At 42.9% G+C, this 13,506-nt stretch overlaps 1 protein-coding gene across 1 annotated transcript in view; it reads right to left on the bottom strand.

Annotated features, from left to right (window-relative positions):
- DNAI3 (dynein axonemal intermediate chain 3) overlaps nt 1–13,506 on the bottom strand; it is a 139,425-nt gene that overhangs the window by 7,820 nt on the left and 118,099 nt on the right. The window contains 3 exon segments of the mRNA XM_001366304.5: nt 399–490; nt 4,565–4,769; nt 6,601–6,731. Of these exon segments, the coding sequence (XP_001366341.2) occupies nt 399–490; nt 4,565–4,769; nt 6,601–6,731 (428 nt within the window).

Consider the following 13,506-nt stretch of genomic DNA (forward strand, 5'->3'; position numbering starts at 1 on the left):
TATTAATTATAATTATATGATTATGCCTACTGGGGAGAGTACTGGAGAGAGGAGGGTTGGGTAGACCAACTGGCCATGAGATTTCTTCCAAGCATAGTGGGGGGGGGGGGACAAAGAATGATGGAATCAAAGGACTGAGATTCAAATTCTGCCTCACCTCTTCTGAGCTTCAGGATCCTTCTTCAGAAGGCAAAGCACAATTGGACACCATGATCTCTAAAGTCCTCTCCATCTTTTACATCTATGGTGCTTTAAACTTTAAAATTCTGTGATTCTGTCTATGACCATTATTTCTAAACTTAGCAAGTCCATCGCTAAAAGAACCCAAAACAACTTATTAAAAATAATGCCTCTGAGATATCTAATCACACAGATCTCCAAAGCAAAGCATTACCTACCTCACTGGACGAAGGGTGACTTAGCGTCCATGGAATTTCCAATATATGCAGGGTTCCGTAATGATCAGCTATGGCTATAAATTGCTGCTTTGCTGAAAGATTTTTAAAAAGGGGAAAAACTTAGCAAACAAAGTCATTTTAGAAGTTAAATGTCCATGTGTTTTTGTTCTGTAGTTTCCTTTGGGACACGTTGCTTCTACATGTGGTTGTATTGGTCATGGGGCCTTCATTGGGTTTTACAGCAGAGACCACATAGACATATGGAAGTCACTTGTGTTGCCAAAGAACAGAGATTCTCTAGTTTTTGTCAACCATCCCCCAAGCCTTCTTCCACCTATCCTTTCCTTGTCTTACTTCTCTGTAGGCCCGCCACCCTAATTCAGTGGGCAGATAATACAGACACACTCAAATGGAATGCTAATAATGGCATGTGGGAAATTTTTTTAAAGGCTAGTTCTAGAGTATATTTTAGTTTTTAAGGCTCAAAGAGGAAATACATTTTCCATGGTCCAAAGGAATTTCAAAGCAGCAACTAGCTTTCTTTCCTGCAGAGCCACAGAATTTTTCCCCCTAAGAATTAAAAAACAAACAAATAAACAGATGCTGCTAGACAATTTTCATTTAAAAACAAACTCATTACACTTGCTATTTTTTCCTTTCTCCTTTATTCAAATGGACCGTAGACTTTTGTTATTGAAAAGTCAGGAAAATTAGGATTAAAGTCAGGAAAATTAGGATTTTAGGCTGACTAAAAATGGCAAACACCTTGACAATATATACTATGTAGTTTATTTAGCAATGGCTGATCTGGAAACTATTAGCAAGTTGGGATAATTCAAATAATTTCTACATCTATTCTTTCTGAAAAAGGAATGGAAAGGAGATAGATTCCTATGATTTGAGAGGACAAAAGTAATAGTCTTAGAAAGGATGGAATCAGGATTGTAGAAATTATAGCCACCCTTCCAAAGAAAGGAATAATATTTTCCCAGAAATTATCTTTAATCTCAGAGAATATTTTTAGGCATTATTTTTTCCTTCCTCATTAATTTGCACAGGCTTTGTGATGTGGGGTGAATAACATCCTCTCTGGGTACTCTAGGAAATTGCAAAAAAGAATTACTGAGCCACATTGGGAGAGGGAGTTTCCTTACCTGGGAGTTCCTTGTACTAATGCAATAACAGGTTCAGCCTGTATCATTAGTTCAAAAATAATGATTTTTAAAAGACATCTTATGAAGCCTTCCCCCCAGTTATTTGATCTTATCAAAGTAACTCATAGAAGTTCAGTTGGATTTGTCCTAAAGATGATTAAAAGATTGACAAAAGGGGAAAAGGATCTTCTTGTATAAAAATATTTATAGCAGCTCTTTTTGTGCTGGCAAAGAATTGGACATGATGGGGATGCCCATCCATTGAGGAATGGCTGAACAAACTGTGGTACATGGTAGTGATGGAATACTACTGTGCTAAAAGAAATAAGCAAAATGATTTCAGAAGAAGCTAGAAAGATCTGTGGGATCTGATGCAGAATGAAATAAGCAGACTCAGGAGTACACTGTACACAGTAATAGCAATATTGGTCAATGATCATCTGTGAAAACTTGGCTACTCGCAACAATGCAATGATCTGGGACAATCCTGAAAGACGTGATGGGAAATGCTGTTCACCTCCAGAGAAAGAACTGTTGGAGTCATCTTGCACAACAGTGTATTTTTGGTTTTGTTTTAGGGTTTTGGTTATGTATGATTTTGCTCTTCCAACAATGACCAATATGGAAGTGTGTTTTGTATGATAATAAAAATATAATTTTATAAATAAAACTTTTTATAACTTTTAATGTAAACTTTTTATATAAAATTTTTATAAATAAAACTTTTGTTGGGCAAAGATAAAAAATTGGTAAGCATGGGGAAGGGAGGGCTAACGAAATAGAATTATATAACCTAGAAAAGGGAAGAAAAAGATGGATCTTAGATATTGCAGCAGAGCTCAAATAAGGGGTCTATGAAGGATGAAGCCTTGGTTTATTGTTTGCTGGGGCCCCAAAGCATTTGACCTCTTCTGAAGAGCCTGAGTCAACAAATCAGAACAAGTTCCAAATGAGGTTTCCCTGCTGCTTCTTTCATGGGAGATAGGAGGATATAAGAGAGAACGATAGGATTAAGATCCAGAAAATGGCATGTCTGATCAAAAGTCTTATCTCAAGGTAGCATGATATAATGGAGAGAGAGAGAGACAGATAGAGAGACAGAGACAGACAGAGAGGGAGAGACAGAGACAGAGAGAAAGAGAGAGGGAGAGACAGAGAGAGGGAGAGACAGAGAGAGGGAGAGAGAGACAGAGACAGAGAGACAGATAGACAGAGACAGAGAGAGACAGACAGAGAGGGAGAGACAGACAGAGACAGACAGAGAGGGAGAGACAGAGACAGACAGAGAGAGAGGGAGAGAGAGACAGAGAGGGAGAGAGAGAGAGACAGAGGGAGAGAGAGAGAGGAAGAAAGAGACAGACAGAGAGAAATAGAGAGAGGGAGAGAGAGACAGAGAGAGGGGGAGAGAGAGACAGAGACAGAGAGACAGATAGAGACAGAGAGAGACAGACAGACAGAGGGAGAGACAGAGAGACAGACAGACCGAGAGGGAGAGACAGAGAGGGAGAGAGAGAGGGAGAGAGACAGAGAGAGAGAGACAGAGAGGGAGAGAGAGAGGGGGGGAGAGAGACAGAGAGAGATAGAGAAACAGAGAGAGAGAGAGAGAGAGAGAGAGAGAGAGGAAGAGACAGAGAGAAATAGAGAGAGACAGAGGGAGAGAGAGAGACAGAGGGAGAGAGAGACAGACAGAGAGAGAGGGAGAGACAGAGACAGGGGGGGGGGGGAGAAAGAGAGACAGACAGACAGAGAGAGGGAGAGAGAGAGAGAAAGAGCTGAACTTGGAGTCCTGAAACATGGATTCAAATCCTGCCTCATACATGAACTCATTCTCTAACCCAGCATAACTCCTCTCTCAGACATGGTTTCCTCATGTTTTCTGCAAAATGAAGGCAATGAGTAATAGCACTGATCTCACAGGGATGTTGTGAGGATGAAAACAGAGAGAACACATGCCAGGCTATCCTGAAATCATTCTCCCATTTGTACCGATTTCCAGAAGCAGCCAACAGATGTGGAAATTCCCAGTTGCAGAGTTAAGGATGGATCAGAGACTAACAAGAATTGCTCTCCCTCTTTTTTTAAAAAACTAAACTTAGGGTTTTGTTGCCATAGAGAACTCCCAGTAGTACTGTTGATTAAGTAACTGAGAGTCTCTGACCCTGAGAGTTTCAGTGACTTTCCTGAGGTTGTAGAATTGGCCTTGGTGGATGGACAAGCATTTTGAAGGTAGGACAGAGGTAGAACTAATGAACCAAGGTCTCCCTGACCCAGATCCCTGGCTGCACACTTCTCACCATGCCCTCTCCCAATGGATCTATATATAATGCAACAGTTTGCAAAGTGCTTTCTAGGGGCAGTTAGGTGACTTAGTGGATAGAGAGCCAGGTCTGGAGTTGAGAGTTCCAAGGTTCATATCCTAGCTGAGTGACCCTGGGCAAGTCACTTAACCCCCACTGCCTATCCCTTACCTCTCTTCTGCCTTGGAACCAATACACAGGATTGAGTCTAAGACAGAAGGGAAGGGTTTGGCTTTTTTTTTTTTGAAAGATCATTGCAACTAGGTTAACAAGGAATGCTGGGTATAATGGAAAGTCTAGTGGACTTGAAATCAGGAAATGAATCCTTTCCTTTCCTTGCTCCACCATTTATAAGCTGTGTGGCTATGGACTAGTCATTTGGCTTCAGTCTCTTCATTGGTTAAAAAAAAAAAGGCTAAGATGCCTCCACTGGTGGTAAGCAAACCCTGAGAGGGACAGGGACTGGGAGTGGACCCAGAACTGCCAGGCAAGCCAATTCCTGCTGCCCGTGTGAGTCAGCACCCTCTTGGCCAGCTGTAGCCCTCCAGAGGTGCCCAAAGTCCCAGAAGGTCAGTGCCTGGCCAAGACTCCCTCCACCAGCAGGCAGCAGAAACAGGACCCTCTCCCGGCCCACAAGTACTCCTCCAATGCTGGCTATTGCTAGGCATAAAGAAGGACATGAATTCAGGTTCTCCCTTTTTCCAAGTTAACCTACCGCTGACCTGCCAGGGCCGGATGTATGTGATGGTTGTTATGCATATGTTTTGTGACTGGGCAGCTTCGTGAGTTTTCTCCAGCAGGTCCCAAATATCGATGTATCCATCTTCTCTGCCCAGAAAGAAGACGCCCGGTCTGGTCAAGGACCAGTGTCCGGCAGTGTACCTTTTTGTGTTACAGCATGACAGCAGGAGGGGTCCTTCCTGAAGAGAAAGAGAAAAAACATTCGCAGAAATATGGAGAAAAGTTCAAGCCTTTTGCTACTATCACATGAGATGGCAAATTTATTTTTTTCTAGAAGAATCCACAAGTGATTAAAAAAAATTAAATCCTTGCTTTCTTTCTTAGTAGCAAATACGAGAGAGAAGAGCAGCAAGGGGTATTTAATTGAGATTCAGTGACTTAGCCAGGATCTCACAGCTTGGAAATGTCCAAGGTCAGATTTGAACCCAGGTTTTTCCAAATCCAGGTCTGGCGCTCTATCTACTGTGCTATCTAGTTGCCTCCCCCCCCCCCCAGTGAAGTCTTAAATTTTGATTCAGTCCCGCTCAAAAACAAGAGTTCATGTCGACTGTTATTCCCATGCTTTTAATCAACCACTTTGCTCAAGCCCTCCCTCACAGATTGGTTTAACAAAGTGGGGTTCGAGTCTTCATTTCTCAGCTTCCCATCTCAGTTCTGGATCTCAGAATGGAATGGGAAAGCATTCAGGATGGGGCTACTGAGCTCCGAGTGCCACTCTGAGCACTGGGAACGCAGACAGAGAAGCCAGGCAATCCCTGCTCTCAAAGGGTTTACATTTTCATTGGAGGGCACAACTCCTATGTGTATCCATCTCAAATGGACAGACGGGAGCCTGGAGGGCTCATCTGCTGCTGGAATCTCCATTCAGCCCTCAGCCTCAGAGGGTGAAAACTCCTCTATCCATTCCACTCTAAGCTAACCATTGCCTGTCCTCACCAGAATTGGACCCAAGTATTAGAACAATTCTCCAAGTGGAAATGTAGCCAAGACTCACCATGGGATTCGCCACCCACCCTCAGAAGACCCTTTTCCTTCTTCTCCTTCCCAGCATAGGCTGTAGCCAAAGTGCCCCTTGAGATCTTTTTTCAAGAGAAGAGTTTCACAACCCACTCACATTTTTACTGCTTTAGTCTCCTCTCCAACCAATTGTACCCACTAACTTATTTCCACTGGAAAATCCAGCCTGGTCTTTTCCCTTTAGCTCATTCTTTGTCTTTTCCTTGTCCATTGGCTGTCTTGATCTCTACCATCTTTTTATTCTCTGATCTCTGGTGACCTGCTTGGCACTCTATTGAGTCGTAAACCTGATTTTTGATTCAGTTATGTTTCTAGATCCCTGGCTGCCTGCTTAGCACTCTAGTCTCCTCTCTGCCCTTCTATCTACTCTGTATGTATCTTGTCTATACCTATTGATCATTTCCATGATGTTTCCTCTGTTAGAAGAACAGCTCCTGGAGGCTCTTTTTGTTCTCTCCCTTTCTTTGTCTCTTAGTAAGTCACATACAAAAAAAAGCACTTAATCCATTTGTGTTGATTGATAACCACTCTGATCTTCCTGTACTTTGTCTCTATTCTACCACTGCCATCCCTGGTCCCACTGCTGACAAAGAGGCTAGTGGTGATGCTCCCCTTTGTACTTCATGGGTTTCTAGTGAACCAATGGGATGGGACGCCACAAGTCTAGCCAGATCTCTCACCAGACCTCAAGAAAGTCCTGGGTTTCTGAGAATAAACAGAGCAATGAGTTTGAAAAGTGAGGATTTTAAATGTTGTTTTGTTCCCCATGACAATACATTTATAAAAAGTAGTTCTAAGGAGATCAAAGGAAGGAGTTCTTTTGAAAAGCTCATGATGGATCTGGTCCCAAGCTGTGGCCCTTCTGCCATCTGTTGCTATTTCCCTAAATTGTGTCCCCAGGCACTGAGATGTGAGAGCAGCTAGTGTATTGTTCTCCATAACCAGGGACAACACACCCACAGTTTTTGCTCAGCCATCAGGCACATAACTTACACAAACACCTTCTTTCCATATGGCTACATTCCAGCCCCCAATAGTAAGGACAATGTCTTTGTAAAAAGGTGATCTCTGGACAGTGTGAATACTTCCGTCGTGGATTCTGTACTGGAACACTGGCTTCTGACCTGTTAGAACAGAAATAGGAATAGAAAAAAATAGAAAAAAAGTCATTTCCTGCCTGTAAAATGGTGGAAATACCCATGAAGATGAGGAGAAGAGACAGAATAGGTTTGGGAGAGTGTCTAGAAGATGAGAAGAGATAAACTCAGCCTCTTGGCACCTGGGAGAGCAGGTGGTGGAATGGAAAAAAGTCAGGACTTAAAGACAGGAGACTGGGTCTGTATTCCAATTCCAACACGGACAAATTCCTTCCCCTTTCCAGAACTCAATTTTCTCATCCGTAAAATGAAGGGATTGGGCTCCACGATTTTGGCAACCCTTTCCAGCCCCTAGTCCCAAGAATGATACCAAGTTTCCTTTGATTTGTAGGCTCACAAGAGAACTTTGAAGATGGTAAATTATCTTGTGAATTATAATATGCTCAGTTCATGGGAAGCTACTGCTCTATGGTAGGTAGAGATCTTGGGAAATCCCTAAGAAAGATCCTCATTCCCACATTCATTCAACATTGTCTCCTATCCCCCTCCCACAGGTTATAAAAATAAATACAAATCAAAGTGGTTTATAAAGCACTGTGTTGTTCACTTTAAAGCATCTAAAGAATTCCAAACCTCACTTTGCCGTTTGAATAAAGTTCCGGGGACGTGCCCATCCCTCATCTCCTCCAATCAGAATCCTCATTTTCCATCAAGTGCTTTGATTTCCACAGCTCTCCGGGACGGCTCCCTCCTTAAAATAGCTTGCATGTAATCCTTAACTCTGAACATGTCCCAGCCCCCAGCAGAATAGAAGCTCCCTGATGGCAGGGAAGACTTCTTTTCTTGTCTGTCCCCAGAGCCTGCCTTTACCGTCTCACACTGGTCAATGTTCATTGGCTGTGATCCTATCTATGGGTCCTGGACAGTTTTTTCCTTGCCAGGACACAGGGTGAGGCGCCATGTAAGAAATTCTTTACTGAATTGAATCAAGCCATAAATGTAGCTTTGCTGGCTCCCTAAAGAGCCCTGAAGCAAGGAAAGCAGTACCTCCTCTTAGTCTTAATTCCATTCGGAACTATCCTCAACTCTCCCAGGTACCTGTTGTAACAGAGGCCAGAAAGGTTTCCTGTCTCCTGGCGCCCTCTGGTGATCAATGGTTCTCATTGCATAGCCCAGTATTGCCACTGTGCGGCACAAGGGCCTCCAGGAGATGGATTTTAGAAGAAAATCTTCTCCTCGTCCCTCTCCAAGAAGATCGCTGTCTTTACAAGGGGGCCTCAGAATTCCTCGCCAGCATCCAATCATCCAAGTCTCTGGGTTCAGAGGAATTTGCTTTGAATTTCCCTGAGATCTTGGGCAATTCAATGAACTTCCCCCGCCTCTATTTTCCACGTCCTTGAGGACTGGACTGAAAGATCCCCTTCTCACTCTGGACCTCGATGCCATGGTATTTGAACAGGATTTTACGTTAAAATTATGGTGGCAAAAAGAGTTGGATTGAAACAAGAGGAGCTATGACCTCGACACTTCTGCCTAGATGGTGTTTTGTCCTGTTATTCATCCAGAGGCTTCCAATTAATCTCCTCTCTGGAGTGGTGGCAGGTGATGGAGAACTTCAAAACTACCAGAACTGCCTGTCTAAACAACTACAGGGAGAGACAATTCTCTCCCTCTTTCTTTCTCACTCTCCACCCCCCATCTCTCTCTCTTACTCCCCTGTCTGTCTCCCTCCTTCTCTGTCTGTCTCTGTCTCTCTCTTCATTTCTGTCTGTCTCCCTCCCTCTTTATCTGTCTCTCTCTCTTCATCTCTCTGTCTCTCTCTTCAATCTGTCTGACTCCCTCCCTCTTTATCTGTCTCTGTCTCTCTCTTTATCTCTCTCTGTATCTCCTTCCCTCTGTCTCTGCCTCTCTTCATCTCTGTCTCTCTTCATCTCTGTCTGTCTCTGTCTCTCTGCCTCCCTCTCTGTCTCTCTCTTCATCTCTCTCTGTCTCTCTCTGTCTCCATCCCTCTCTTCATCTCTGTCTCTCTCTGTCTCCCTCCCTCTCTGTCTCTCTCTTCCTGTCTCTGTCTCCCTCCCTCTGTCTCTTTATCTCTTTCTCTGACTCTTTGTCTCTCTCTTCATCTCTGTCTCTGTTTCCCTCCCTCTCTGTCACTGACTCTTTATCTCTCTTTCTCTGTCTCTTTTCATCTCTCTCTTCATCTCTGCTTCTCTCTGTTTCCCTCCCTCTCTGTTTGCCTCTGTCTCTTTATCTCTTTCTGTCTCTTTTTGTCTCTCTCTTCATCTCTGTCTCTCTCTCTCTGAATATCTTCTTCTCTGCCTATCTTGTATTCTCCAGCTATGTAAGAGTTTATGGAATTAACTAGATGTTCAAGCCTCTGGTTGGCTTTTCTGCTTTATGGTTCTTTGCCTGACTACAGGTGACCAAACTCTAATCCTGAGAGAGGAGGAAGGGAAGGAAATAATCATTTTTGAAGTGCTGACTGTGTCCCAGGCTCAGTGTGTTTTATAAATATTATTTCATTTATCCTTCATAACAATCCTGCAAGACAAGTGCTGTTATTATCCCCATTTTACACTTGAGGAAACTGAGGCAAACAGGTGAAGTGAATTACATAGATCAGATTTGAATTCAAGACTTCCTGACAATGGGTCCATGCTCTATCGCCTGGGGCCAAAGCTGCCTGTGATTAAGGACCCCGCCCCCTATGCCAGAAGTCTTACTGCGCCTAGTGGCTGCAGTGGGAGCTTTGTGAATTCCTGGTCTTTGCCTTGTCTGGGACGGGCTGCCCTCCAGAGGTGGCTCGTGTGGGCAGGATTCAGACTTGGGGCTTCTTGCCTCCAAATTAGCCTGTTCTCCACTGGACCACCTAGGATCCCACATGGGTCTCATCAGTAGCTCAAAGATCATCCAGAGCTTCCCGGAATCTTCAAAAAATTCTGTGTCCTGACAGTCAAAATTTTGCTCTCTCTCAGGAACCCCCAGAACTGGGTCTGCAGCGAGCAAATAGGCTACTCCAGAGGCCCTCTAGTGGAACTGAGGCATCAGCTCACCTTCCAGAAAGGAACCCGAGCGACTGAGTTTAACTGAAGCATGTATCATGCAGAGAACATGTTTTTGGGGGTGGGGGGGCGGGGTGGGGGACGGGACTTTTAAGCCTAGCAGGGGACAGGATGAGAAGATGGAATTTGTAGGTCCCTGTTCAAATCCTGCCTCTGCCAGGGCACTGTGTGACCTGGAGCAAGTTATTTCCCTCAGTTTCCTCATTTGTAAAATAAAGGAGTTGGAATAGATCTGCTCTGAGTCTTGCTTTGCCACCACCCCCACCCCCCATCTATACTTTATGACCCTCTAAGAAAAGATGGACCTACGTAGTTTATAAAGCCGCAAAGGACAGTCACTGAGTTAGAGGTGGAACCCTCTGGAGCCATAGACTAAACAGAACCCCGGGGCCTCACTTTGGCAGTTTGACCCAAAGATGAGCTTGCTTCCCAAGGGCGGGGACCAGTTCAGTTTTGTCTTGTGTCCCTAGCACAGTGCCCACCACCTAACAGAAACTTAATAAATGCTCGATGTTTTAGAAGCCAAAGAAAGGAAAGAAATATTTATTGTGTGCCTGCTTTGTTCTTCCTTATGCTAAGTGCTTGCTACAAATATCATTGCAATCAACTCCATGATAATAGAGGCTGTGATTATTCTCATTTGATATTTGGGGAAACTGAGGTAAGTAGAGAAGTGAATTGCCCGGGGTCTCCTGGGCCAGATTTGAATTCAAGCTCTAACTCTCAGCCCATGATCTGGGGAGGGGCAGTCTAGCAAGCCACAGAGTGCAAAAAGAACCTGACCTGGTCCCTGAGAGTCCAGCACTGAGGCTGCCTGGTGGGAGAGGATGCCCCAGCCCTGAGTCAGCTGACCAGTTACATGGCACTGTGGGTGCTCAATTAGCTTAGCTACAAAAGAGTTGTTCCCAGTTTCAGAGCAGCCTCTCTGCCATGCCAAAGTCAGGTACTTTGTTGAAGTTGAAGGTACTGAAGTTGAAGTTGAAGGACTATAAATTCAGTCCTTACACAATTTAGTTTTGTTGTTTATCATTTAAGCCACTGGATCAACCCTCATCATCACTTGGGATTCAGTTGGTATAAACTGGGGGCAGGGAGATGGGGCAGACTCTTTAAACTCATTAAACTCATTTTTCAAAGAAAAAGTCTTTATTCTCAAGGAGTCAGGAAGACCTGAGTCCAATTCCAGACTCACACACTTAGGAGCTGTGTAACCCTGAGCAAGTCACTTAAACCATTTGCCTCAGTTTTCTTATCTGAAAAATGGGAATAATAATAGTAACACCTTACCTCCCTAGCTTGTTGTGAAGATCAAATGAAATAATAATTGTAAATCCCATAGCATATTATGTATGGCGCATAATAAATACCATATAAATGTTAGCCATAGTAGCGGTAATAGTAGCAGTAGTAGCAGAAGCAGTAGTAGTAATAGTGGCAGGAGGAGGAGGAGCTAATAGTACAAGCAGTGGTAGTGGTGGTAGTAATAGTAATACTAGCAATAGTAGAAGTAGTAACAGCAGTAGTAGTAGTTGTAGCAAGAGTAGCTAATAGTAGCAGTAGGTGTAGCAATAGTTGCAGTATAGAGACACAGACAGATGATAGATAGGTAGGTAGATGAATAGAGATAGATGGATGGATGGATGGATAGATAGATAGATAGATAGATAGATAGATAGATAGATAGATAGATAGATAGATAGATAGACAGACACATAGATAGATAGATAGATAGATAGATAGATAGATAGATAGATAGATAGACAGACACAGACAGACAGACAGATAGATAGATAGATAGATAGACAGACAGACAGACAGACACATAAATAGATAGATAGACAGACAGACAGACAGATAGACAGACAGACAGACAGACAGACAGACAGATAGATAGATAGATAGATAGATAGAGATGGAGAGAGAGATGGATGGGTGGATGGATAGATAGACAGACAGATAGATAGATAGATAGATAGATAGATAGATAGATAGACAGACAGATAGATAGATAGATAGACAGACAGACAGACAGACAGACAGACAGACAGACAGACAGATAGATAGATAGATAGATAGATAGATAGATAGATAGACAGACACATAGATAGATAGATAGATAGACAGACAGACAGACAGACAGACAGACAGACAGATAGATAGATAGATAGATAGATAGATAGATAGATAGATAGATAGATAGATAGATGGATGGATAGATAGATAGATAGATGAATAGATAGATAGATAGATAGACATATAGATAGATAGACAGACAGACAGACAGACAGACAGATAGATAGATAGATAGATAGATAGACATATAGATAGATAGACAGACAGACAGACAGACAGATAGATAGATAGATAGATAGATGGATGGATGGATAGATAGATAGATAGATAGATAGATAGATAGATAGATAGATAGATAGATAGACATATAGATAGATAGACAGACAGACAGACAGATAGATAGATAGATAGATAGATAGATAGATAGATAGACATATAGATAGATAGACAGACAGACAGACAGACAGACAGACAGACAGACAGACAGACAGATAGATAGATAGACATATAGATAGATAGACAGACAGACAGACAGATAGATAGATAGATAGATAGATAGATAGATAGATAGACATATAGATAGATAGACAGACAGACAGACAGACAGACAGACAGATAGATAGATAGATAGATAGATAGATAGATAGATAGATAGATAGATAGATAGATAGATATGGAGAGAGAGAGATGGATGGGTGGATGGATAGATAGACAGATAGATAGACAGACCAACACAGACAGATAGATAGATAGAGATAGATAGATAGATAGATACACAGATGCATAGATAGAAAAACAGATAGATATAAACATAGACCGATTGTGCCCGAGGTATCTAGAGAGCTGCTTTGTCAATTTAGATATTTAAATATTTAAAAGGGAATTTCCTCTATTATGCTTTTCTCTTTAATACATAAGTGAGATGGGGTCAGGGAGGAGGTTCTGCATTAATGGAGAGTGTTCTTGCCTCCGTGCAATACTGAACTCATAGTCATGGAAAGGGCTAAGCTCTGGGCTCTGGTGGGAGAGCCTTTAGTGCTCAGTGAGGTTCAGGTTTTAATGATTCTAAGCTTCTGCCCTGTACCGATCTACCCAAGGCTTTGACCATGACCCAGTGGGTCTAATGTTATTCTGCTTCTTATGTCTTTTTAAACCCCTGCTTTATGCCCTACTTACAACTTTAAGACAGAAGGATAAGGGTTGGGCAAATGGAGGTGAAGTAACTTGCTTAGGGGTCTCACAGCTAAGAAGTATCTGAGGTCAGATTTGAACCCAGTATGTCTTCTCAACTCCAGGCCTGTTGCTTCATCCACTGAACCACCTAACTGCCCTCTGATCCTTATATTTTTAAGAAGAAAAGCAGCATGTGTAGTGGATGAGTAGCTGGCCAGGAAGACCCGAGTTCAAGTCCTGCTTCTGATATACAGTCTAGGATTCTCAGTTCCAAAGAAGGTCCTGATCTGCATGGGTTGAGGGGGTTTCCACACCTGGGAGAACTCCCTATACTAATGAAATCATAGGTCCCATTCCTCTCCCTGTGGGCAGCTAAGGGCTCAGAGGACAGAGTGCTAGACTTGTGGAGACTTACTGGAGTAAGGAAGACCTGAGTTCAAATGGTGCACTTCAATGTTTATGGAATGAATTAAATTAATGATGAGCATCAGTTC

Source organism: Monodelphis domestica, chromosome 2, assembly GCF_027887165.1.
Source record: "Monodelphis domestica isolate mMonDom1 chromosome 2, mMonDom1.pri, whole genome shotgun sequence".
Lineage (NCBI taxonomy): Eukaryota > Metazoa > Chordata > Mammalia > Didelphimorphia > Didelphidae > Monodelphis > Monodelphis domestica.